The following is a 27161-nucleotide window of genomic DNA, read 5'->3' as shown; positions in this document are numbered from 1 at the left end:
CATTACCAAATAGTATATGTCATTTTGGTGTGCAGGGAGTTGTTTTGTTAAAGTACAGACTGATATAGTGGGGACTGTTTTCCCAAAATCAAAATAAGAAAATATCTTATCTTTTGTTGACTGTACTATGTTGAATGTAATTCTGTTAGTATTCTAAAACAATACTAAGTAAAGCGAGTGTACAACTAATATTTTTCATCATTTTGAAACTACATTTTGTTCAAATTCTTATTTTTTATGAGAATGTTGGGGACATGGACAGGACAGAGGTTGTCTTTGGGTTTGTGGGAAAAGAAAGAAAGGCTGGAGATTGATTGTCTGATGCCTGCAATCACACATGGGTTTTGAAAGTAATACCTCTCCCATTTTTTTTTAGATTCTAGTAGCTAGGGTTTGTTTTCAGCTAAGAAAAGGGATAGCTTGCATAAGCTACTGAAATACTTGGATGGCACATAATGTCATTAGTCATGCAAGACTTAGCTTGTTTTTCCAGTTCTTTTATTTCATGTTTTATTATATTTAAGGTACCACATGTTAAACATGACTGAAAATTTATGTTAAATCTACCACAGGCACAGTATATTATATACGACTGAATGGGAACTCCTTCAGGTCATTAGAGAGATATGTTTAAGAAGTTATTTATTATCTGTGTGAAGGTGAACTGGGTTCGGCATGCGAGCTGAAGAGATCGTTGGCAGAGGTTGTTCCTAGGTTCATATCCATCTTGATATTGGCCGAATGTCTGCAAGGCAGGAACTGTCATCAGGAGCAAAGCAGTTACATTTTACTGGGCAATAGCCTGTACTGGGACTTCAGTGGAAAGTCAAGCAAGACCCTACTCTGATGATAAATTTTTTAGAAGAAGTGTGAGAACACTGCCCTCACACCACAAACAATATTTTTTGGCATAGCAGTTGTGGCTAGCTCCTGAAACTGTCGGAGAGAATATTTACAAAATGCAACATAGCTTGGCTGAGGTGAGGATCATGGAATTTCAAACACTACTAAATCACTTTTGATGCCACTAGAGGTCAGCACTAGTCATTAAATAAATGTCCTGAAAAAATCTTATTGCCAGTTCCTCAAAGGGAGTGGAGATTTTTGAAAGGATACACTTCTGTCTATGCTTGTTTTGCAAGTACATGTGAGCTCACACTGCCAGTGCTTCAACATGGTTGGAATCAAACCCTTTCTCCTCCAAGCTGTGTTTCCCCAGCACTGTCCCTGAGCCAACAGCCCCACACTGTTCCTGTCAAACTGTACCTACCCTTGGATGCCATAGCGCTGAGTACAGTCAGGGGAGCCCTTTCCTAGCAAAGGCTTCCCACCAGCTTAAACAGCCCAAAACAGCTGACAATCAGCTTCCGCTGCTGTAAGGACTGTCTCGGAAGTGTGACAGTGAGGAATTAGGCCCAAAGACAGACACTTGAAACTGGGGCTGACTCGCTATGCTTTTCCACCTTGTGCTTCAGAAAGATGCTTCCTTTCTATTGCAAATCCTAACTGAGTTTTCCATCATCACTGTCTGGGCTTCTGCAAACACAGGCACTGTTTACAAAATTTTAATATAGCTACTATTGGTAGGCAACGGAGTACAGAATTTCCTTTGCTGTAAAGAAGATAATGTTGATGGGATAAGCAGTGTCATCATCATGTTTTTAAACAACCTTTAAAAAATCTTTATCTTTGTTGAAACCGGCTAAATGATGCAAATCAGGTGGCAATCATAATGCAACAAATGCGTGTGATTTGTTAGCATGCTGCAATCTGTGCTTTCAGCATATATCACTGTCTCCTTTAACATGGTAGCCGACCTGGCATCAATACACAAAGTTCATGTTCAGTGTAACAGGAACACCTCTTTTACCAAAACTTTCCCGTTCGGTTACTTGGTCTCGCTTTTCTTCCACTGAGTCTTCTGTGCATATCAGAGCTGGAAAAAAGAAGGCTGAACAAGCTGGTCAGAATTATTATAACTCTACTAGAATTTTGTGATGTTCCGTAAGTGTCTGTACACATGCACACATATGCAGATGATTTTTTTTCCCCTTCTTTTCACATTTAGAAAACTTGCTCTGAAATATCATCCTGACAAGAATCCAGACAATCCAGAGGCTGCAGAAAAATTTAAAGAGATCAACAATGCTCATGCAACACTGACTGATCTGTCCAAGCGAAACATATATGACAAGTATGGATCATTAGGGCTCTATGTGGCGGAACAGTTCGGTGAGGAAAATGTTAACACCTACTTCATGCTCTCAAGCTGGTGGGCAAAGGTAAGCTGTTATTTTCTCTTGGAAATCATATGTTACAATGCTCACAGACAATTACATGCATGAGGAACCCCCAGAAAAACATGGTCTCTTTACAGGCTTAACAAATAGTAGGATCTGAATCTAAATCACTACGAAGAGCTTAATTAAACAACATTATCTGGAAAATCGACAATGGCAGAATGTAACATCAGCTCAGAATAGCGCTAACAAAGAACGTTTTCTTTTTCTTTTTAACTTGATAAATAGTTAAATAGCGTTCATGTTTTGTAACACTTTCAGACATTAATTAGATTTGAATCTAGTGCTCCAGGTTAATTTTGACTTTCTTTTCAGTAATGATTAAATAAAAATGACTCATTGTTCAAAAATGAAAAGTCCCACTTATGTGACAACTGGTTAATAACTTATTACAGCACAAATTTAGCTGTGTTCTTTGCTATATATAGCACACAGCGTAAGCAAGCAATAATAATACATAACACTGTGATTATGGTGTCATATGTGTGTCCTGGTGAGGGGGTGAGAGAAAGGAAGTGGAAGAAAAGGTGAGAAGGGTGGAGTGGAGGAAGACGGTGGGGAAGGAAGAGAATGATGCATCAAAACCTGGCATATTGCTCAAGGAAAAACACATCATGGTCTGTTCTAGTCATAAAGGAGTTGTGTTCATGTACTGTCTTAAGTCACTGGTATCCTCTCATGTCTGCATATGTCAAATTCGAGTGTTTCTGTAAATATTGAAATGTTACAGAAGTGTAACAAGCCAACAGAAATGCAATGTGCAAAATCCATGCTGTCCCACCTATTTCCAGCAATAGAAGCACGGGAAAGCAAGGAGTTTGCTGGAATACATAGGAAAAATGATCTGTACTGTGTGAAGCAATCACACTGTGACAGCTTTGATCTGAGAATCGTGGAACATGGATTCCTCTGTTCAGCACGGGTCAGGCCAGTGCTTCACTGCCCTGCAGTCCCCTTTCAGACTGGGAGGTCACTTGGGCACTTCTGTGGGTCTGAGAAGCCGTAATGTGTCTGCTGAATCAGGATGAGAGGGAAGCTGCTCAAATGCAGAACAGTGAATGAAACCAATGGATAAAATACTGGTGGTTAAATTGCACTTGAAAGGGCGCAGTTGCACCCTCAGGATCAGGCTGGAAGCTGCCGCCCGCAGCTGCCTGGAGCTGACTCCTGCTGCAGGCAGGACTCCCTGCCACAGACGTTGTCTTCTCCTGCTGGATCATTCCCTTTTTTCTTTGTTGTCCGCCTTCTCCTTTGGCCTCTTTGTCACCGTTCAGATGCCAGGAGGCGTTGCCTTAGAGCTGAGAGCGCAGCAGTATTGACTCCTCTAACAATCTTGGTAAACAAGGTTTTGTTCATTATTTGGTGCTTCTTTAGCTTTTATTTCCTCTTCTGCTTACCCATCTTTAATGGAGATTTTATGAAGTATAAAATCCTCTGTGGTTAGAAAATCAGGAACAGAAATAACCGATGTGACTTTGACTCATAAGGAAAGTGAGTACAGAGAGAAGCTAATAAGTCCCTAACAGCTAAAGAAGGAATGTGTGGATTGTTTCAAGGGAACTATATCCCAGAGGTGAGATGAGATTTGTTGAATATCCCAGCAAAAGTAATCACTGTTGCCTGGTTTTTAAGAATTCTGTGCAAAAAATCCAAAATACGCATATAGACTCATTTGAGGATTGTCGCAGGTGGTCTCTCTATCCCTCCCCCAACCCAAAATCTTGTCACCTCCAAAGCATAAACAGACCACCCAGTGTTTTTTGCAAGCTGAGCTCACTATTCCTCATCTCTCTTTAATTCGTGCACAAATGCTGGGTCAGTTTTAGATTTTTATATTGGCCATCATAATACTATTTCAGTCCGAGGCATCATCTGCAGATGACCTCTGGACCCCTGATTTCCTCCATTCTGGTACAAGACAGTACGGACCACAGCTTTCACTTGTTACCTTCCTCTTCAACTACAAACATCCCTGGTAAAACCTCTTCCCTATCACACTCACACTCAGAAAATCAGACAATTGTGAGGACTTGTATCATTAGAAGTCAGGAAACTCAAATGAAAGCAGAAATGCAAAGAGAAAATTAATTTTCTTTGGAGTGTCAGACTTCTTAGCAAGCATATTAAACTAGGAACATACTGACATGGGTAATGGGAATTTTAACTGCTTCTCCACTGGCAGACGTAGGGGTTGTTTGTTTAACTGTTGTAGCAAAAAGCAATTCTCCCTCTACCATGAAGACAGTTTATGGATTTACTGATTTACCAACCATGATAGTAGAAGCACAAGAAATCTTGAAACATTTAAGGTATCATGAATGAATTTGAGTATTTTTCCCCTGTATGCTGTTACTCTGGGTTTTTTTCCTCATTCTGTCCATTGTGATGATTTATTCCTCCTTATGACATAAGTGATAAACAGCCAAATAACTTATTTTAGGGGTTGTGGGTTTTATAACAGTTTTAGGTGTCCATTGGAAGGAAAACATTTTAAAACAAAAAGTCACAGTCCTTTTTTTTCATTTAAAAGCACCTCACTCACTCTTGATACATGCCTATATTAATATTAGGCGTGTAAATATTCTTATTACATTCAAAGATGCTCCAGTTGGCCCCCACTAACATTGCCTGAGACACGCATACATAACCGAGGGTTATTTGTGTTGATTTGTTGTCAAAGTTTGACAATATTCCAATGTTTGTGCTTACTTTGTTCTTCAGCAGCATGTTTTCTTATGCATATAACAAACAGTTAGTAAAGGGCAGACTGTATAACTGTAATGCTAATGGCTATAATGCCTGGTTATATCTACAACCCGTATATGCCTGGCCACAAAGCTGTGCTGGCTTTATATACACATTCCACATACCAGCTTTGACTTGCTTTTCGGGAATGTCACTGACTTCCCTTTGCTCTTACGCCACTATGTCCATGAAGAGACGTGGAAGTTTCTCTGTTGTCACAAACACCTGGGTGCTGGCCTGGATCCACCCTGGGCCATGAGGCTGCCATCATGCACCCATCGAGCACAGCGTGGCAACACCAGCCTAAGGGGTCCCCTCCTGCAGCCCACTGCTGTGACATGGCACCCAGCCACCAGGACAAGCAGCTGCAGAGCTGTGCTGTTAACCCAGGCAGTGACCTGGCCTGGAGGAAGAAAAGCTCTGTTAATTGAAATTTGCTGGCTGTTGAACCTGGCGGAGAGCTCTGGTCTCAGCCCCAGGCAGTCATGCTGGCTCTGCTGAAGCCTCCGCACTTTGTGACACAGGGACAGGAGTGAGCAGAGGGCAATGCAGGTGGGAACTTCTTGCCGTCTGAGTCCCCAGATCAAGAAACCACAGCCCGAGGAAACTAATTTAGGAGTTGTCACCTGGGTGCTCCTGCACAGGCTAATGGGGAGAGACAGACGCCCCCAATGGGCAATTCAAATCCTCCCAGGGCTGAATCACCCTCTGGAAGGGCTTCTATTCTAACTTGCCATTGACTATGTATTTTAACTTCCATTGACTATGTGGGGAGCCCACGGGGGCTACAGTCCTAATTTGGGTGCCTTACTTCAGTGCCTGAAGTTATGTGGGATGCATCTGGGTCTTTGCTTCTTTTTCTCTCAGCCTTGTTATTGACAGGAACTTGCCAGTAAATAAGTGTTTGTGAAAATGGTCTTGGGCAAATGAGTCATTTTTAAGATGGAAATGAGTCATTTTAAGGTAGGTGGGGTTTTGCATGCTGCCTGAAAGTTTTTTTCTGAGGGCCATCAGTTGAAGACAAACTTTCAAAAGTTGAGCATGCAGGGGCCTGTTGGTTGGTGTCTTCTTTGTGGACGTGGTCCTGAGTGGCAAGTAGGAGCTGGTGGGTGAGGAAGACTTTGTGGCTCTTGTTTAGGCACTTGGCCAGCGGCTGGGCTCCTCTGAGTGCCACGCACTTGGGAACCTGAGTTTCTTTGACAATCTGCCTTCAGTTGGAAGAGGCAGCCACAAGTTTCAGGAAGGTCATTGCTCACGGGGTTTTCCTCCTGCTGTGTTTGACCCAGGGTCTGTTTGCAGTCTGTGGCCTGCTGACGGGCTGCTACCTCTGCTGCTGCCTCTGCTGCTGCTTCAACTGCTGCTGTGGAAAGTGTAAACCCAAAGCACCTGAAGGGGAAGGGCAGGAGTTTTGTGTGTCTCCAGAAGACTTGGAAGAGCAAATTAAGAATGACATGGAAAGAGGTGTGTATTATAGGGGCTTACTGTGTGGCAAAGCTGTTCAAAACAGTCTTTAAAGCCTGTAGGCCAGATGTTCTGCTCACAATGCTGATGCTGCTTCCAGACACCAGTGGAGATATGACAATTCGGTCCAGCTAACACCATAACCTGATGAACTTCCCAAGTTGTGTGTTAATCAAAAACTAAACTTGTGTCACTAACAATTAAATATCTCCTGTATCTTTTATGAGATACTTAAACATGAGAAGTCTCAGGGCTCATCTGAAGAGATGATGTTCACCCTCTAGCACCCATGCCCACATTGCTTCATATTCTAGATCCTAAATTTACAGATTAGGCTCTGCCTGGACTGGTGCTTGCCACACCTGATCTGCTTGAATAAGCTGTCATTCGGTTTTTATACATGTAAAATTTATTGCTGACAGTGATGGGCCAACTGTACTCATTCAAGAAAAGGCTTCAAGAAAAGATGCAGAGTTTCCAACAGTAAGATTACGCAGTAACCTAAGACAGCTCACATGGGAGCTGCCGCGGTCCTGCCCCTCTCCCATCCAGCCCCCAAGCCGCTCACTCTCTTCTGCACCGGCAACAGCAACTGTGCTGCCTTACCAGGAGCCAGATCTTGGATACGACCCAGGTGAAAACTAGTCCGCTCCAAAATGCGTGTAGTTCCCTGCCTGTTTAACTCCCTGCCGTGCCTCATGGTGGGGAAGGCCAAATGCTAATGCCGGCTCTAACTGCTAATGCCCAGCTGGGAACACGGCCACGGGCCTCCCTTCGCAGCAGGTCACCCTCTTTTCTCAGCTTTGTTGTGTCACAGAATCACAGAATGATAGGGGTTGGAAGGGACCTCTGGAGATCACCTAATCCAGCCCCCCTGCCGGAGCAGATTCACCTAGAGCAGATTGCATCCAGGTGGGTTTTGAATGTCTCCAGAGACGGAGACTCCACCACTGCTCTGGGCAGCCTGTTCCAGTACTCTGCCACCCTTAAAGTAAAGAAGTTCCTCCTCGTGTTGAGATGGAACTTCCTATGTTCAAGTTCGTGCCCGTTACCTCTTGTCTGCTTGCGCAGCGTCCCCCAGCTGCACGCACAGGTTTTGGCTATACCAAAGGATGATGGTGGTGGTGTCCTAATTTGGCACTAGCGAGGGTTACATATTTTGAACAAAGATCCCTGGCCTAATCTGCTGAAGTGGGTCAGAATTTTGCCTTCATCTTCAGGGGAAGCAGAAACATCTCAAAGCAGTGAGATTTGGACACATACAGGACAGGCTGAGAGAGGCAACGATCCTCACTCCAGCAATAAGAGGCCAAGGTGTCAGAGGAAGACCTAGGCCACTTTTCAGTAGCGAATTTATGTAGACTATGATTAGGATTTTGCTTTTTTATGAGGAAGGACCTAAGCAGTCAGCTCACTCTTTTTCTCTTCCATTGTTACGGAAGGTCTTAACGCTGTTATATTCTTACGTTTATTATGCTTAAATTAGCACTGCCAGATTGCAAATGTCATGTTCGCTTAGCAGGAAGAATTTTCCTCCCCCCCAACTTTTCACACAAATTTACCCTTCCATAAATATGTAACAAAACACTTGTAGTAGTTGAAAAAAATGCTATTTATATAACTGATATGCCAACGTGTGGTGGTGTTTTTAAATTGGTTTTGCATAGAGTCATATCAAGGTAAATACAGTCAGCTTAAAAATTGGTCATACTTGATCAGGCTCTGCAAAGGCAACAAAAACTTCTAGTGAAACCTTTGTAACCACAATGCATTATTTGAAATCAGTGTAATGTACTCTACAACATGAGGCACCTGAAAAGTGCAAATCTAAAATGGGTCTTGATATTTCTGTGTCTAAGACACCAAAGCAGAGTTTGAAATATGAAGATGGAACTTTGAAGGGTAAGTTTTGGTTTTTTTTCTAATTCTGCCTTTTTTGTAATTTGGCAGGTATTTTGCTCTCTCTCACAATCCAGCACAAAATTCCCCAGTCACAGAAAAAAATTTTCTCCCTCCTTCTGGCACAGGTGGTATTTATTGGTATTCAGTAATTTTAGGCCACCTTCCCATCGCTTGACTCCCACCAACTCTCACTGAGATATCAATTTAAAAAAATGATTTAAAATGTTTAGCAAAGTACCAGTCTGAAAAATTAACAGAATATGGAGTTACGTATTTTAAGTATTTTGAAGACAATATCAAATATATAAGTAGGGCCTGGAGAAAACTAGATATTTGTAGCTTTCCTACCCTTCTCTTCAGTTTTGCTACCTTTTTGTACCAATCAAAACTAGCTTGCTTCGGTACAGTAAAATTCTCTATATTTTAAAATTAGATTAAAAGAGAACAACATATCAGAAATAAAAGTAAAAACTTCATGACAGAGGATAATGTGAGCATCTTTTCTGCAGCTGAAAGGAAAATAGACGCTGCGTTTAGAAAAATGAATGATAACCAGCTCAAACTGCACTTTCTCCCTTCCTCTCCCAAAATTTTAGAGATGCTGACCAAAAAGATACAGCTGACTCAGAATGAGAAAGATTGGGCTTTTCCACCAGACGTTTTCAAATTTTGGACCACAGCAATGAATACTCATGACTTCCTTTATGTAAATAATAGAAATGTTCCTGCAGGTAATTCAGAAACAAACTGTAATCACTCCTGTAGCAGATTTCATTTTGGAAGAGGAAATCCTATTAGGATCCAAATTCTTTGCATGCCCTCTGCCCACAAACAGAGCTGGTAATTCATTTCTTTGCTTCCTGCTGTCCCCAGTATCTATATTATTGCTAGCCAGAACGTTTTTGCTAATGTCAAAATGCAGATTCTCAAGCTAAGGCCATACTTTAATTTATCCAAATATTTTGTAGTCAGGCATTGCTTTTCTGAGGAATGCAGCATCAGTAAAACATCACCATTCCTGATGCTAAAAAAACCTCTGGGAGCAAGTCTTCAGCAGTTGTTGCTCCGCTCAGCGGGAGCTGCTTGGAGCCAGCTGTACTGCACAGAAGAGGCAATATGCATGTTGTGGGAGTTGCGACTTCATCTTTTGAATTGGCACAACAGTAATGATTTTCAGAGCCCCTCATATTTCTCCTTAATACAATTAAGGTGTTCCTCAAATTAACATACCATAAAATGTAATTATTAGTGAAAAGAAGAGATGCAAGGCCCAAAATTCAGTGAGCTATTCCCTAAAATGTAAAAACAAAGTGAGTTGTCACTGAAATCAACACAACCACGTCAAAGGCTTAAATTCTGATAAAATGTCATATTCCTCTAGAAGATAGTTTTATTCAAACATATTTTTATTCAAACATATTTGACTAGTTCTAGTGCTCAGCTAGTTGAATATCTCCCATGAGAGATTCATTTTACAGCATGTATTTCCATGGGTAGCATGACCATCAGAACTAAAGGAACTTAGGTATTTGCAAGCCCTGGCCTGTACTTAGGTTACAGTGATTTCTCCTCACGACGATTGATTGGTACCACAGAGGACTGTGGCCTAACGTGCAATGGGTGATCACGTTCCAAAATAAGTCTTACATTTGGAGTGTTGCATTTTAAACATGGCATTTTTTTAGGGTTTCAGATCAAACATGACATTAAAAAAGTGTAGTCAGGTAATCTCTGGTATCATGCCATGAAGTTATGGCTGACCTGGGAAAATACACTGGCAGAGGGAAGTGTCATTCACTTGTCTGCAGCACAGTCCAGATTTGGCTTCCATTGAAGTCAATGGCAAACCTTTTGCTGACTTTTGTGGTCCCAGAGGAGGTGCCACTGGAATTTGGATTGCCTTGATACTTCAGGTGGTAATGATGCGCTCAAGCAGTTTGGCAGGTTTGTTCTCCTTTCCTGTTTGGTTATCACTGTAAGAACAAAGCAAGGCATTTCTAGCCCAACTTTCATTTTACAGAAACTGGAATCTGGGAGAGAAAAAAAAAAAAAAAAAGAAAAAAGAACGTGAATAACAAAGTACTTTCCCAACTCAGAAGCAATAAGTTTTTAGCACTTCATTGTCTCCTCCGCACTCCATATGATACCAATGTAGGCGAACAGTGAGCAAGAGCTATCTATAGAAAACAGTTTAAACTGTGAATTCTGCCGCACCTCCATTCTGCAGCTCTCCATTAGCAGGCTATATTTGTACACTTTATTATACCATGAGTCCCTGTTCTGATAAAAAGCATCATAAATTTTAGAAGAGTGCGGGCAGCAAAATACTCGGGGAAGGTGTCAGCTCAGAACTGTCTGCAGATCACCTGGAAGCCATGCGACATATTCGCAGTGGGTCCTCGTCTCGCGTTGCGCCTCTGGGTATCACAGCAAAATGAACTGCTCGTCTCTCCCCTCCATTTTCCATAAAATGAACAACTTGGAGGCAGCAGAGGGTGGGAGGGAGTGCTGCTCAGAGATCTAGAAAATACACCCTAACTTAAAAATGGATTGGAACTGCCAAACTAATCTGAGCCCGAGCTGAGCTCTAAGCATTAATTACTCATATACTTTTAGAAGTTATGAAACATGTCTGTATTTGACCTTGTGTCTAAATACGGAATTGCCCGTACAGAGAAGCTGCTTGGCATTTAATCATTCTTGCCTTTCACCTTGACAGAGTTAAAGTTGTTCTACCCCCACTGAGGGGAAGCCGTATGGCATGCAATTAGATTCCTGCTCTGGGTTAAGTTACTCCTGTACATTACATCTTTTGCCCATGATTCATCCCATCAACTGTCATGTAAACAGGAGGAAATGTCAGATGAGTTTTTTTTCTGAACATTCGGTCATTTGGCAAAAAAAAGCCGTCATTTGTATTCAATTACTGTGAAGGCCATGCTAGTATCAAGATATAGATAGCCCAAAGTTTTTCATATGAAAAAACCTCACTGAGATGCCTGAACCTTTAAAAGTCAGTCTCTGAGTCTTTAGCCCCCTCCTTCCCCCCTGCAAAACGGTGAATTGGAAAGAGGCCCAGGAGAAGGGCAGCCAAACCTTGTTCATTATCAGAGGGAGCACAACAGACATCAGGGAACTCCGTTAGGACTTCACTTTCCTCCATGCTACAACAAATGCATTTTTTACAGATATATTGGGAAACCAAACACATAACTGCATGGAATGAGAAAGTACAAAGCAGTAAGGGTTTATACAGTGATAATATGAGGGTTTTGGCAGTTCCATACTCATTAAAAGAGTAATTCTCAAAATCCTATTGTAAATATATTACATAAGACTTCAAAATGCAATTTAACATTTTTATTTAACTAACTGGCTTTCAGGATATATATGATTTCTTCCCTCACAAGTATATTACTGCTCACGCATTTTTTTCCTTTCAACTCTCTTCTTTCTTTACTGTTGACTTTGCCTTCCTCAAGAATCATTTCTGGCCCATTCTTGCAAACACGGTCAAGGTTAGTGCTTGCTGACTCACAACAGCGCTCATTATACTCAGACGTTTGCCGGAACAAGCGCTTGCAATTGGAACAGGCAGGGACCCTTTTCTTGCAATCTCTGCAAAGCATGAGGTACACCTAATGTCCAGTTTAATAACAACTGCAGTAGCCGCACAGAAGTCTGCCGTTGCATGTGGACAAGGAGTAAGAGCATTTGTAGACTCGGTGTGGGCATTGTTGCCTCCTCAGTATGCACACAGCTGCCTGTGAAGCCAAGGCGAAGCCATAGCCACACCACCAGTCGAAACGTTGTGATAATAACAAGAAGTCTGACTTTGGTAGCAAGCAAAGGATGTCTAAATTATTTTTTGTCTTCCTCCCATTTAGATGGAGAAACTCCTATCGTGCTTCAGCCGACAAATGCAACCGAGAAGACACAGCTAATAGGGGACAGCCATCGGAGCTACTGCACAGACTCCTAGAGCTGGCAAACAGGACCTGTTGGTGCTTCCCACTGAGTGTCACAGCAAGAAAAACACGTGATAAGCTCTGCAGCCTATATTTGTAGTTGTCTTTAAGCTAATCAGGAGTAACCTGAGAGTAATTTCCTATCAAGGCAAAATCTCCCTCTAGGCCACTTCGAGTAGGTTGATATTTACACTCTGCAAGGAGATACTTGTGGCCAGTACAGAGCTCTACAGAGCAGCATGTTGGTCTCTCACGGCTTCAAACTGTCAGGCTCGACGTGGTCTTTCCCTCTAACAATACTGCTCTTGGTACACTTGCTCTCCTCCCTGCCCTCAGCCAGGGTTTCACCTCCCAGGCACAGTCCTGAGTACCATTCCAGACACACCGGCTCTGTCTCAGGAACACAGGAACACTCCTGTGTGCAGCAGTTTTGCTGGATGTGAAATGTTCCCGTGAGCGACCCCTGGAAATGCTTTTTAGCAGATCTCAGAGGGAAAGCTGGTGGCAAGTGGGACAGGGCTGCCCTTCCTGGAGAGGAAACGCTCTTTGGAAAGTGGCTTGCAGGGGCCCAGCCCCGGCAATTATAACCCTGATTCAGGACAAGGTGCTCGGGGATCATTCTGCTGGTGGTTACACCGCAGCTCACTCCAAATCCAGAAGCCTCATCCAGCACCAGAAGCACAGGTAGGCTCTGTGTCTTCCCCTGCACAAGCTGCAAAGCCGGGAGCCCGTGGGCAAATGCCCCATGGAGGGGGAGGCTGGCCCTGGGCTGCCCCAGAGCACCTCTCGTCTCCCCGTAGCCGGTGACAGCCCCATGGCAAACCTCCCCCCATCCTGCTTGGACAGACCTGCCAGCCATGCTGGGTGGCCCCAGCTTCTCCATCTGCAGCTGCAATGTGCTAGAAATTGGTCCCCAGCCAACGGTTTTCCACCGGCTTGCTTATTCCGCCATGCCCCTGGCTGCCAGCCCCGCGGCCCCGCTGGCACCGGGCTAGGAGCCATCCGCCAGCACTGGCAACCGGGGCTGCGGCAGCAGCAAGGACTTGTCAGGGCAGGCGAGCAGCAGAGGAGGGACCGTCCTCCTCACAGCCCGGCTCATGGGGGTGAGCCTGGGTCCTCCCCTCTGCCCCACGCACAGGGACTTTAGGAGCACATGGCGTGATTTTTAAACAAAGGGGTAGGGCTGAGGTGTACATTCAGGTGTACTGCTGCACAAAATCAGTGGAGATACATGTCGGTACAGCTAAAGCAAGCATGAGGAGATCAGGCCCCTCATTTATAAAAGCTAAAGAAATACCTCTGAGATCTTCAACTTAGCACTTCACTGGTCTGACATAGTACTTTAAGCCTCAGACAGCTGAATTTCTCTTTATTGATCAGGTTACATCAATCATTGTCAGTCCTGTGCATTTGCTATTTTTGCTCCTCTAATCACAGTGCTGTGGTCCAAAGCGGGATGTAATGTACCACTAAATTATACAGACCAGTGAATATATAGCTAGTCAAAAGTGTTATTCCCTTCCTTAAAATTGGATCCTGCGATTGGGAAACATTATTGTCTTCCTTCTATTCTCACCTTTCACATCAAATGTCATTCGGTGGCAGCTAAATATATGGGAAAAGAGTGTGTTTCATCGCACTAGCTGTAATTCCAAAGTCAAGAAACAGTGCTTTTAACATTTCTTTAAAGTTCCCACAGCACATGGACATTTTAAAAGCCATTAATTCCAGTTCAGGTTATTTGTCTGTTCTCCAGGCGCGGGCACTGTGTCCAGCTAACACTCACGTCGCCCTCAGAGACAGACTGATTTTTCTGCTTCAGAGAAGAAGGGAAGTCTTGGCCTGGCTGGGGCTGTGCACAGGCACTCACTCCCCTCCTACCCATGGGCTCCTCTTTGTCCTCAGTTGCGTGTTGCAATTAATTTTGGAGGCCACTGATATGTATGTAAACCCAGACTGCTGTCCTGCCTGCCCAGCGGTGCCAGGGGGATGTGGCCACCCATCCCGGTGGTCCCGGGGGAGGAGGGCTGGTGACACCATCCTGACACTGGGGAGACGTGACCCCCAAAGGCACATTCCCAGCCGTAGTCGAGTGCCGCAAATCTTCCTGCTGGGATGCCGGATCAGACTGCGTGTGTGGGGGGGTGCTGGTGTGGGCAGATATGATGGGTACGTGCTGGGGGACACCAGCACCCCCTCGCCCCAGTGCACGTATGCACACACATCTTTTGGCTTTCTTTGCTATTCCTCTTTGCACGGTATTTGCTCTGGTGTAAGATGTTCTCACCAAACGGAGGAGTAGGGAGAGCACGTAGTGTGTGACAAATCTGCAGGCTGAGCGATTTCTTGAGTTTTACTGTCTGGTAGAGAAACTCACTGTGAAAGTGTGCACCGAGAATCATAGAATCGTCTGGGTTGGAAGGGACCTTTCAGATCATCAAGTCCAACCATCCACCTAACACTGACAAAACCCATCGCTAAACCATACCGCTAAGCACTACGTCTACCCATCTTTTAAATGCTTCCAGGGACATGCTACGTTGCAACTATTTCCCACAGAGGTGGAAAAGGCATTGGGAGAGAAGTCTAGCGTAAAGCTACACATTATATGTGGAACTATTTCCCGTGTGAAATCCCTCCTCCTGCTCCCATGGAAATCACTGAGAATTGCACCCTTGATTTCAACAATAGCCACAGATCAGGCCTAAAGCGAGGGAGGGAAAGGTAAATCCCAGATTAGCAAAACCAATTGGGGAATTTTTTCACATGCAACACCATTGATGTCCCTCCGGACATCAATCTATGGGCCAGATCCAAAGTTTAATGAAATCAAGGAAATTATTTCCATAAGCTCAAGATGTACTGCAAGTCATGTGGTTCCTATTCACTCTTTCTAAATGGGAGATTTTTCTTGAGAAAGATTTATGACTTGATCTCGGAGTGCGGTGCAAACGTGGACAAGCTGCTGCACGTTTGCAAAGCCCTTTTACTGGCATGGAGATCTCTACAGAAGAGCCACAATATATTATCTGAGTTAGCCAAAAACCTCAGAACAAACCAGCTAACAAAGCTCTGAGTGGGTTCTCCAGGACTTGCAGCCTAAAAATCTGAGTGTCTGAGCCCATGGTTTAATTCCAAAGAGGAAACTTGGTTTTTAGAGCGCCAGAGCATTTGCCGGTCTCGCTGCTGTCAGGATCAGCTATTCTGAGGACACATGGAGAAAGGATGAGTAAGGATTTCAAGACTTAGCTCTTCAATGTTATTTTACTCATCTATTTGCTTTTCAGAAAAGTTCCTAACGTGAACATAGCTATGCTTACATGATCTGTTTCTGTGTAAAGTTCAGTTGCACACCCATTAATCTTCTCAAAATGTACAGATCCTCACCTCAAAATTTTGTTCTGTTTTGCTGCATTTATTTATACGTAAAGTACCATAAATTCTAACCTACCTTTGCTGTCAGCCACTCTGACTAATAAAGGTTGTATGTATGAATCGTGGCACTCCCTTTACTTTTCCTCACTATGAGCAACTTCATTCCAGTAACAGCTAGAAAAGCTATTGAGACAGCTGTCCAAAATTACGGCTTTGCATCCCGGCAGGCGGCAACTCAGGGTTTCCCCAAAGAGGAACTCAGTCTTGGATTGCAGCAGATGACCCTACCTATGCAAAGCAGCCAGAGGCTTAATCACACATTGCAAACGCACCCTTTATGTGATACAAAAATATTTGTCTACATAAGAAAGTTCAGCACAGTGATATAACACCGTAGTTTTACTGGCATCAGTAGCTATACAGAACAATTTCCCCCAGCAAAGGGTGAACTGGGGATGCTGCTGAGGACAATGGCAGCGGTCCCGTGAGCTCCCCCGGGGCCAGCATCTCACTCAGGGGCTTTGTGTCTGTCCAAGAGACAAGGCAGAGTCCCAGATCCTCTGGGCCTGCCACGGGACAGGAATATTTGTCGCTAGGATGGTGTCTGGTGTCTGTGGCCACTGAAGCCCGAGCATTTGAAAAATGGACAAGGGGCGACTGTTTTGGCTGGTTGTATTCTCAAAGAGCTGTGCTTTTGCGTGTTTAGATATTAATTCATACCCAGATTCACTGAAAATACCAAGTACGAGCCTCTTCCAGGCATTGTAGAAGATTTAGGCCCACCATCAACATAACCACTTATTTAGGGAGATTGTGCACTTTTCTCCCCACAACAAGCTTGCACGATAAAACACTCTACTTAATCCAAAAAACAACAAACACAATTAATTGTATATCATTTAATTTCATTGCTTACCTTCCCTCAGAATGAATAACCAAGGTATGGGTATGATTTCAGTCAAAAAGAGTTACATTTCTGCCTCTTTTTAGAATGAAATCATCAAAGAAAAATGATGAAGCATGCAAAACTGAGCACAGTTAAAATTACTGATTTCTTTTTCTATGCTATCAATCATTTTCGATAGGAAAGGAAGTGTTCGTGGGCTGTTACAAAGCAGAGAGAAAGACCACAGATGACTGTAATCCCCTTCCTTCCCTCCACAAGCGAAAGTCAGGGAAATCATCACATCCAGCACCTCCTGTCACTTTGAGAGGGATGAACAGGCACAGGGGTTTCATACAAGAGGACTCAGTCCTTTGTGCCAGTGTCACCCGTCCTGCGGACAACTGTGTGGTAGCCAACACCTAGAAGATAATCTCGGAAAGATGCTGGTAAAGACACACAATTTCCTGGTAGCGGGGAGAGTTAACATGTGCCAGGTATCACCTGGCTGGATTCGACAATGTGTTCCTCTCGTGGCAGTATGTAAATGTACCGATACTTCCTTATCCTGCAGAAATAGCGTCTAGACGTTTTGGGGGAGAGGAGAGGAGGTTTGGAAAGAAGCCCCTCAGGATTTCGACATCCTAATTAACTGCCATGAGACAAAGGGGTGTCAACAGGCGTCCTCCTGCAGTAACTCGCTTTGTGAGGGTTTGTGGCGAGTTGGAGCAAGAACAACATCCACCTTGTTGTTCTTATTAAGAATTAACGAGGTGTCGGCAGTCTCGCAGCAGGCGCTGGCGTCCACTGCTCCCCTGGCAGAAAAAGGGGAGAAAAAAGCTTTCAGACTCCGGCTGAAAGCCAGCGAGTCGCAGCGGAAGGAGCTCGCTTTGCAACGCGGCTGGATTTCTCTGACAAAAAAAAAGGAACCGCGCCTGCAACTGTTTAAAGCGAAGCTGTTGAAAAGCATTTTGTACGGAGGGGGCGAAAAAAAACTACCCTCTCCTTCGAGCCGGAATCGAACCAGCGACCTAAGGATTCCCGCGGGACAGCGCCTCTACAGTCCTCCGCTCTACCAGCTGAGCTATCGAAGGGAGCTACTTTTTCCCCCTTCCACGATAGTACAAGAGCTCAGCCGGCTCTAGCGGGGGCGGCCCCGCGCGTGCGTGGGGTGCGCGGGGCGGAGCGGGGCGGGGCGGGGGCGGGGCGCTCGGGGTTGAGACTACAGAGGAGAGCGAGGAAGCAGGGCTCGTATATGGGGCCAGTGGCGCAATGGATAACGCGTCTGACTACGGATCAGAAGATTGTAGGTTCGACTCCTGCCTGGCTCGTACGTGTTTTTTTTTCTTCCTCCCACGGCCGTGACACACTTACAGCCGTTACATTTAGTATGCGACGGATTTTGATCTGAGTTCATTATGGAATGCTCTGTTACACGCGCGTCTCCCAAAGCAAAAATGACACCGCCAAGAAGCTGTAAAACAACATCAAGGCCCAAACTTTTCAGTCTGAAAATGCACCTTGTTAAACGCATTAGCTGTGCCAACAAATGAACCCAATTTAACACACTGATAAATTACATGGGGAAAAACCCTTTAGCCCCCAGGAGGGGAGCAGTGTGATCATCATTGGCCTGGGACAGTATGGTTGGTATTACAAATGACATCACAGAAAATAACCACGAGGTCTCTGAAGGCAGCAAGCAACGCTGCTGTGATGAAGGCTATTGTTTTCACTGTGATTATCCATTAGTCTTGAGAAATGCACAAATGCAGGCTGGGCAGAGAATGGATTGAGAGCAGCCCCGAGGAGAGGGACTTTGGGATGTCAATGGATGAGAAGCCCAACATGAGCTGCCAATGTGCGCTCACAGCCCAGAAAGCCAACCATATCCTTCAAAAGAAAGAGGCAGCATCAAAAGAAGCGTATCCAGTAGGTCAAGGGAGGTGATTCTGCCCCTCTGCTCTCTTGAGACCCCACCTGGAGTACTGTGTCCAGCTCTGGGGCCCCCAACATAAGGAGGACATGGACCTGTTGGAGCAAGTCCAGAGGAGGGCCATGAAGACGGTTAGAGGGCTGGAGCACCTCTCCTGTGAGAGAGGTGGGGTTGTTCAGCCTGGAGAAGAGAAGGCTACAGGGAGACCTTATAGCAGCTTTCCAGTATCTGAAGGGGGCCTATAGGAAAGACGGGGAGGGACTGTTTACAAGGGCGTGCAGCAATAGGACGAGGGGTAATGGCTTCAAACTGGAAGAAAGTAGATTTAGATTAGATACCAGGAAGAAATTTTTCACTATGAAGCTGGTGAGACACTGGAACCGGTTGCCCAGGGAAGTTGTGGATGCCCCATCCCTGGAAGTGTTCAAGGCCAGGCTGGATGGGGCTTTGAGCAGCCTGGTCTAGTGGGAGGTGTCCCTGCCCAGGGCAGGGGGTTTGGAACTAGATGATCATTAAGGTCCCTTCCAACCCAAACCATTCTATGAGAAGTGCAGGAGCATCCTTGTTGTGCAGTTGACTGAAAAGTGTGTGATTTTGCAAAAACCCATTTTTGATCTTTATAAAGTGTTAAGAGGAGCATGCAGCCAGGAGAGGGGGAGGACGCAGCCCCCAGGGTTAGATTCGAGAATACTCCACAGCATCGGAGTAGGTGCTACCTGTGGATTTGGTGCAAGTTTACTACAAAAAGTTCTTCACGTTGTTATGAATAACTGAGGCAGCTCGTTAGTTTGGAAACGCCACCCTTTATTTTGCTGTGACCAGCGCTGGTGACGGTCCCGACACAAGGGTGTGCAGACAGGTGAGAGGTGGCACAAGGGCACCCCACCATGGTACAAAGTCCTTGAGACCCTCATTTTTTCGGGCTGGTTACCCACAGGCATTGGAGTCGTAGCCGGAATGCTTTCTGGAGGATATATAGAATCACAGAATCAATTGCCTGGGTTGGAAGGGACCTTTCAGATCATCTAGTTCAACGATCAACCTAAAACTCCGACAAAAAACATCACTAAACCATATCTCTAAGCACCACGTCGGCCTGGCTTTTAAATCCCTCCAGTGATGGCACCTTAACTCCTTCCTTGGGCAGCCTGTTCCAATGCTTAATAATCCCTGCAGTGCAAAAAATTTTTCCAAATATCCGTCCTGAGGTGTTAAGGGAAGAGGGAAAAAGGGGCATACAGCTCTGCAAGTTTATACGTAAGGGCGATGGGGTTTGGGTGCCCACTCCATGAGGCCTACCGTGGTCGGGGGGAGAGGGGCCAGCCTGGTTTGGAAAGCCCTCCGGGCTTGCGAGCGAAAAGACGGCCGCGGTGAGGCTGAACGGCGGCGCCAAAAAGCACCCGAGCCAGGCAGGAGTCGAACCTACAATCTTCTGATCCGTAGTCAGACGCGTTATCCATTGCGCCACTGGCCCCGCGCGCGGCCTAGCCCCCCGGCGCCGCCCGCTCACCCAACCTTTCTCCGGCGATGGCGCATGCGCTGTTCGCCCCTCCCGCGCACTGCGCATGCTCAGAACGCTTGGGCAGGACCATCTGCGGCCGCCGTGGGGGTGGTAGCTAGCTCCCTTCGATAGCTCAGCTGGTAGAGCGGAGGACTGTAGAGGCGCTGTCCCGCGGGAATCCTTAGGTCGCTGGTTCGATTCCGGCTCGAAGGAGATGCGAACTTTTATATTTTTTTAGTTTCGGGGAATTTGGGGGTTTTTCGGCCTTGGGGGGGCGCGGCCCTACGGGCAGGGCGGGAGAGAGGCGGCGAGTGGGGACGGACGGCCGCGCCAGAGGCTCCCAGGGCTTAAATAACTGTGGTGAATAATAACTGATTTAATAATACAGTCTTATAATAATGTATATTCGGCATTCTCCTATGTGAGAAGCCAAAAAAATTAGGCATTTTCAGCTCAGTCTCGCCTAGTTTTATTAGGTCTACTTCTCCAGGGTGAAAGACCTAGTTTTATGAGGTCTTTGAGGCGATAGGACAAGAGGAAACAGCCTCAAGCTGCACCAGGGGAGGTTTAGACTGGATATTTGGAAAAAATTCTTCACTGAAAGGGTTATCAAGCATTGGAACAGGCTGCCCAGGGAAGTAGCTGAGGCACCATCCCTGCAGGTATTTAAAAGACAGGTAGACATAGTGCTTAGATATATGGCTTGGTGATGGTTTTGTCAGAGTTAGGTTGATGGTTGGACCCGATGATCTGAAAGGTCCCTTCCAACCCAGACGATTCTATGATTCTATGATTTTGCTTTATATGATGCCAGATAATCCTTATGGATGGGGGCTCTGAGCATCCTGGCTGATGGGAGTGGGTAGAAGTGTTCCGCGGTCTCTTGACTTGAGGTGACGACGTGATGTTCGGTCCTGACTCTTGGTTGTGCCATAAAGGGGTGCACGGGGTGATGTGGGTTGATGTGGGAGAAGGTGGAGCAGTGGGAGAGGGCGTAGGGGGCCTTTATAGAGAAGGGATTTAATGCAGATGGGCACGGGCTTGCTTAGCATGCGGTAAATAACAGGGCCAGTGCTCTTACTCTGCTTTTATTTCCCATTTTCCATTCTGTTGATTTGCTATCCTGTCTCCTTTTCCCGCGGAGTCTTCTTTTCTGTTACAGGTGCTACGTGGTGTGCTGAAAAACATGCTTGGCAATGATTCCTGGCTTGGAGAGAGTAAACTCGTCTGAAGGCAGCCACACCTGTCTGCGTAGCAGGGAAAGGATGGAAGTTTTCTCCTTCAAAAGAAGCCAGAATGAGTCTTCTCTGTGTGAGTATTTCTCCGGGGGTGGATTTCAGATATGAGAGCAAGGAAGACCCGCTATCTGTGGGAATATAGTACGAGCAAGACTATCAGCAGGGAAACAGATTTATGAAGCTCAGCAGGAGTCAGACCTGCAACCTTCTACTCTGCAGTTACATGCTTTATGCATTATGTCCCTGGCCCCAGCTACCTCTCTATTAATTAGTACATTTCTGTGCATGCATATGGAGACACAAACCCACCCCACCAACCTTTTCTCCTTTCTCCTCCAGCGCGGTGCAGTGCATCCCTCCCGGGAACTATCTCTGAAGAAATCCAGGCATGAAAAGCCTTCCTGGTGGGGAACAGGGACAGCGAGCAGAAACTGAAGGAAGACATCCATTTCCTTAGATGTCTGTAATCCACACGTTTGCACGCACTAGCAGTCAAATCTGAATCCACAGCCCAAAAGCACAGCCCTGTGCCACTCCACCCAGAGACACAAGATTGAGTTTTTTCTTGGTTAAGATTCACCCCTTCCTATATCACAGAATCACAGAATGGTAGGGGTTGGAAGGGACCTCTGGAGATCATCTAGTCCAACCCCCCTGCCAGAGCAGGGTCACCTACAGCAGGCTGGACCCAGGTGGGTTTTAAATATCTCCAGAGAAGGAGACTCCACCACCTCTCTGGGCAGCCTGTTCCAGTGCTCCGCCACCCTCAAAGTAAAGAAGTTTTTCTTTATGTTGAGAGGGAATTTCCTGTGTTCCAGCTTGTGTTGGTTGCCCCTTATCCTGTCGCCAGGCTCCACTCAGAAGAGCCTGACCCCGTCCTCTTGACGTCCACCCTTTAGATATTTATAAGCTCTGGTGAGATCGCCTCTCAGTCTTCTTTTCTTTTCTCCAGGCTAAACAGACCCACGTCTCTCAACCTTTCCTCATAAGAGAGGTGCTCTAGGTGTTCCGTATAAATGTAGCTGCTCCTGCTTTTTGCAGAAGTTTGTGCCAACTCCTTCGTTCCTTTTGACTCATTCAGCAGCACCCCTTGTTCTAAAGGATAGCTCACAAAATAAAAGCACACCCAGAGTTTCTTCTGGAGAAGGGACCATCTTCTTTCCATCTCCAGGACTTTTTTTTTCTCTCACACCCACCCAGAAAGTATTGACATGCACGCATTTCTGTGCAGCTGTGTATTACCCATAAGTGACAAGGAAGGTACAGAAAAAGGGGAAAAAAAAGATAAAAATACAACAGAATGAAAGCCAGGAAAAATGCACAAAAAAACCACCCACCAAACCCCAGAAAATTTAGGTGCCAATCCCAGGCCTTGCTGTATGCTAAGCAACTCTTCTGCCTCTTGAGCTGCAATCCTGTCACATTAGTGTAACTGCTTGGCTCAGCTTCCCACTCTTCTAGGACATGCTCATGTATTTAAATGTACTAAATGCTTTTTACTACGATACCAACCTATTCAGTGACTAGATGATAGCGTATCTTGCTAAATACTTCATTTAGGAGCAAATTATTAGCGACCGGTCACCCGCAAGTGCTTAATTATTTCTGTATCTGGTCTCCAGCAAGGGACTATAATGAGCTGTGTGCTTGTGTCCTATTTAATAACGTGTGTCACTTAATAACAAAAGATGCTAGAGATTATAAAATTCCCGTTCATAAAACATTTCACTCTGATACACTGGGTCCCCAGAGCGAGGTGGGCAGGCAAACAGGTGGATCAGGGGTTGTTAAATGGCCTGACGGGTACAGGGAAAGGGACACCTGCTCCAACAAAAAGAAATTCTCAGCTCCCTTGTTGTAAGAAAAGGTTTGTTTGCATTTCAACCAAAAGCCGTCTCCTCTCCTGGAGAAAGGGTGAATAGAATGAATCTCAGGGGAGTTAGAGTATGAGGATAAAAAATTTCAGACTGCCTGGAGGATTTCGAAGGAGAGATGGTGAAAATGTTCCTGCGTGGCGAGGTGCTGGTGGACAGGTGCGGTTTGAAGTACGTGGCAGGTGCACAGACGAGATGTCCTGTTGATCACATAGGTGGAAAAACATTCGAAATGAGAGAGCATCTTTCCCTGATTTTATTAGTATCTGAAACTTTATCTTGACCTAGGTACTTTTGTCAGTGTAATGAGTTTGAATATTGTAAGCACACGCTTCTATTTTACCTGCACTTCACCTGGCTTGAATTAAGTGGGATTTCAGGGTCACCAGGTCTATCCAGTCATCACTCAGCTAACACCAGCTCTCTCAACTGATGTCCTGGACTCTTAGACATAATTTTTATCTCTCCAGGACCTTCCCCAGATTAGCCAAACCTGCCTTGTTTCAGCAGCGGGAGCTGGATGAGCAAGCGTCCTCTGGAGTCAGTCAAGCTGGAGCATGACAGTGGAAAACTGGAAGATGCTGGGAGTAGACTTGGGTGCTGGAGGTTCCCAGCAGGGTTGGGAAAGATCCATATAATAAGATTTTTTAAAAAAATAAATCTATTAGAGTTGACCCAGCTGAAAGCTCCCAAGGGTGTGGAGCAGGATGTGCAGGTACCAACTTAACTAAACGAATCCCTTCATGAGGGAATCCGCATCTCCAGCTTTCCACATGTTTTGTTTGGTTAGGTTGTTTTCCCGCCAGGTTTCCCACCATCCATGGGAGGGAAAACGGCAAAAAAACAGAAAGCCATCGAGCCAGGCAGGAGTCGAACCTACAATCTTCTGATCCGTAGTCAGACGCGTTATCCATTGCGCCACTGGCCCCTACTGCTGAGTGTGTTCAGCGTGGGCGGTGTTGAGGGTTGATCCCGACGTCCAACACCGCCAAAAGGCAGATGTTTCAGTGCAGGAGTCGAGTTTTGGGCCCCCGATGCTTCTCCCATCACTAATCATTGCTGCGTGGTTGGGGTTTTAGGCTTTTTTTGGGGGGGGACCAAAATTCTCCAGCAGCAGGTGGAGGTTGTGCAGTGGGAATCCCATTTTCCTACTGGCGTCCAGGCCTAAGCTCCGTATCTGGTGTTGCTCCGCTGTGAGGAAGGGCTTTGCAAGCTGGGAACAAGTCGCATCGTGTCACCTGTTGTCATCTATGCCAAAAGGAAAAGAAGAAAAACATAATATCATCCAGTTCCCAAATGCCAGGAGTTGTGTCATGCCCATGAACTCTGTTGCCCCAAACCCCAGCAGCCCCTGGAGCCAGCAGAGCCTGCCTGGTCCCGTGGTGTCTGGAGGAGGAATTCCAGCTGGTGGGAGGAGGAGGTAGGATCTGCCTCAGCTTCCACGATGCTGTAGCAGATCCTTGTAGCCTTCACCCCAAGTTTGCTCCTGCCTCCACAGAAGGACCCCAGAGCAGACAGGGCTAGGACGGGCTGGGACAGGCTGTGTGGTGTAGCGCTGAGTTGATCCATTCAGAGGGATAAGGGCAGCTCTGAAGATACGAAGATACCATCAGCACCTTGTCTTCTAGGTAACCCCCCCTCCACTGTCACACCGATACCTCTCCCGTTACAGCGTGTCTGACTCACGCCTGCACGTTAGTTCCTGCCCTGAGCTCTGAGTTACTCTTGGTCCGTACCCCACATTTTCTTCCTGCAGCTCAGCCAATTCTCTGTGGTCTGCCAAGACAGGCTTTGCCTTTGAATCCATACAGAGCACCACGTTGGTGCTTCAGGAAGGAGACCAGTGCCCTGGTGGCTGTGGCCTTGGTCACTTGATGTGCTCCACAAAGGCCACAACATCCCAGAACTTGTTCTCCAGTGTTTCTTGTCAATCAGATACAAAGTAAAGTTTGCTTTTCCAGGGAGAGCCAGAGAACACCTCACAGATCCATAACACTTTGGATTCAGTCTCAGGATTGCTTTTCTGAGCCCTTTGCTGACCTTATAGCAGCCAAACGTGTTGGCCCATCACTGATAATAACCTGGGTGTCATTGAGCTGCTGGGTTCTTTCTGATGGTAGCCTTTGATTTCTCTTTGCTTTCTGGCCTGGCACTTGTCCATTCAGGCTTTCATCAACAGGTCTGTACCAGAGAGAGCCTGGCTACTGAAAACAAGCTCTGCATATTTAGGCCTAGCTTCATTAGGCAAACAAAAAAAACCAAACCCAGTTAGCTAGCGCTGGACATTAGGGAGCATGAAAAAACGTGACTAGCTCTTTTTTCCATTCCTTAGGAGCAGGATTCCTTAGGGATTCACGTAACCTGCTGCCAGGGAAAATGCCGGGAGCTGTTGGAGACAGACGTTAATCACCGCAACCCTTTCTGAAGACACATTGCTACTGCACCTCCCTCAGCACCCGTGGTTTTGCCAGACTGCTGTGATAAGTGATGGCTTTTGGCCTGACTTGCTTATGAGCAAGTCATGGACCATTTTGTGGGGTACCGAAGGTATTACTTTCTGGATAATGAGGATGTTTAGAGTGAAGTTTGAAAGGAGGATGAGCCCATTGAGCAGCTCCTTGCTCCAAAGTAAAGAGGTCCCACTTCTCCTCCCCTCTTCCCCACTGCACTCAGCTACACAACTTGCTTTGTCCTTGCTCTGGTAGTCTGTGGTTGCTCCCGGCACCTGAGTCAACTTAATCCAGCAAAGAATTGGGTAATTTTCTTACGGTCAGTGAGGTGAATCAGCTCAGCTGGTGCAAACAAGGGGACAGGACCTTGCAGCCAGGGCCAGCACAAGGAAGGCAAGAGGCACAGGCTGCCCCATCCTGTTAGGCCAGAGCAGCTCAGCTGCCTGCAGTTGCTTGTCAAACTGCAGCCCAAAGGAGTGTCATGCTGACACAACAAAGCAGAAGACATGGAGTGGGAGCAAGGTGTGAGAAGTGGAGAAGGTATCCAGCAGGTGAGAAGTAGAGCCATTGTGTGCCTTCACAGGCACGTCACTTTTGACCTCTTATTTCCATCCTCTCTTCATTTTCCATCTTGTTCTTTTTATTTTTTGCAGGAGCTAGTAAGGTGGGTGGTGAAGATGAGGCCAAATTCCTCCTGGTGGCCTCAGGGCAATGCAGAGGGGTAAGCACTGAGGGGAGCAGCTCCTTCATAAGCAGAGACTTGCAAATTGCTCCTCTTTTGCAGATGGGTTTTGGTGGTTTTTTTTCTCCCTGAATTAATCATGAAAAACCACAGAGTGAATGGGTGAGCATGTCCAAATGGCTGATAGGCATATAACAACAGGAAGAATGTAATTCCAAACAGGATTTCGCAGGGGTGGGGGTAGCTCCTTTTTCTAGTTGGGCAGCTTGGACTTGCAGGTATTCCTCCAGTCAGCAGCCAGAGAAATCATCAACCGCGTGCCCACACCAGGCACGATAGAGGGATCCTACATATTTGCTCAGAGATCCCAGGGATGTTACCCCTGCTGCCATGATGTGGTGAAGGAAGATGTTAGAAAAGGGTAGTTTCGCAGATTTCCATGTTCTTCTAAGAGAACTGCTCTGAGCACAGTGAGGTCACTCAGTTTTGGCTAACGGTACACGTACTGCATGCAAAAACAGCTGTCAGTTGGTGCCCTGCCATTCGGAAAGCACGTCCCAGTGAGACGGGCCCTGCTCAAACCCAGGACAGGGCTGCAGACAAGAATAATGCTTTGAGGTGAAACCTTGGTCAAGCAGGGAACCATCCTCATGCCTGGAGGAAGCCGGAGCCAGAGCTGGGAAATCAGGCTAGTGGCCCGGGGAGGGGACAAATACATCCAGAAAGCTGGAAACAAGAAGGGGTGATACAAAGGGGTGGGCAGGTAGGGAAGGATGGGTGTGCCTGACAGTATGCTGAGCTTACCTTTGGTGGCTTCTCCTAACTTCTTTTGATAGCTCTCCTAGC

At 46.0% G+C, this 27161-nt stretch overlaps 1 protein-coding gene and 5 non-coding genes across 6 annotated transcripts in view; 3 read left to right on the top strand and 3 right to left on the bottom strand.

Moving 5' to 3' along the window:
- DNAJC5B (DnaJ heat shock protein family (Hsp40) member C5 beta) overlaps positions 1-12390 on the top strand; it is a 79254-nt gene extending 66864 nt beyond the window's left edge. Inside the window, exons 2-4 of the mRNA XM_054193321.1 lie at positions 2069-2282; positions 6332-6506; positions 12296-12390. Of these exons, the coding sequence (XP_054049296.1) occupies positions 2069-2282; positions 6332-6506; positions 12296-12390 (484 nt within the window). The remainder of the gene's footprint in view (positions 1-2068; positions 2283-6331; positions 6507-12295) is intronic.
- Positions 12391-17637: 5247 nt separating this feature from the next.
- TRNAY-GUA (transfer RNA tyrosine (anticodon GUA)) lies at positions 17638-17728 on the bottom strand. Its single transcript is given in 2 exon segments — positions 17638-17673; positions 17692-17728. It is a non-coding gene; the product is annotated as a tRNA-Tyr (tRNA).
- A 164-nt stretch (positions 17729-17892) lies between these two features.
- TRNAR-ACG (transfer RNA arginine (anticodon ACG)) lies at positions 17893-17965 on the top strand. Its single transcript has one exon. It is a non-coding gene; the product is annotated as a tRNA-Arg (tRNA).
- A 2006-nt stretch (positions 17966-19971) lies between these two features.
- TRNAR-ACG (transfer RNA arginine (anticodon ACG)) lies at positions 19972-20044 on the bottom strand. Its single transcript has one exon. It is a non-coding gene; the product is annotated as a tRNA-Arg (tRNA).
- A 149-nt stretch (positions 20045-20193) lies between these two features.
- On the top strand, positions 20194-20284 carry TRNAY-GUA (transfer RNA tyrosine (anticodon GUA)). The gene is given in 2 exon segments: positions 20194-20230; positions 20249-20284. It is a non-coding gene; the product is annotated as a tRNA-Tyr (tRNA).
- A 3754-nt stretch (positions 20285-24038) lies between these two features.
- Positions 24039-24111, bottom strand: TRNAR-ACG (transfer RNA arginine (anticodon ACG)). The gene has a single exon. It is a non-coding gene; the product is annotated as a tRNA-Arg (tRNA).
- Positions 24112-27161: the final 3050 nt, after the last annotated feature.

The sequence above is a fragment of the Rissa tridactyla genome, chromosome 2 (assembly GCF_028500815.1).
Source record: "Rissa tridactyla isolate bRisTri1 chromosome 2, bRisTri1.patW.cur.20221130, whole genome shotgun sequence".
Classification (NCBI taxonomy): domain Eukaryota; kingdom Metazoa; phylum Chordata; class Aves; order Charadriiformes; family Laridae; genus Rissa; species Rissa tridactyla.
Note: the sequence above shows the minus strand (reverse complement) of the source record. Positions and strands in the feature narration are given on the sequence as shown.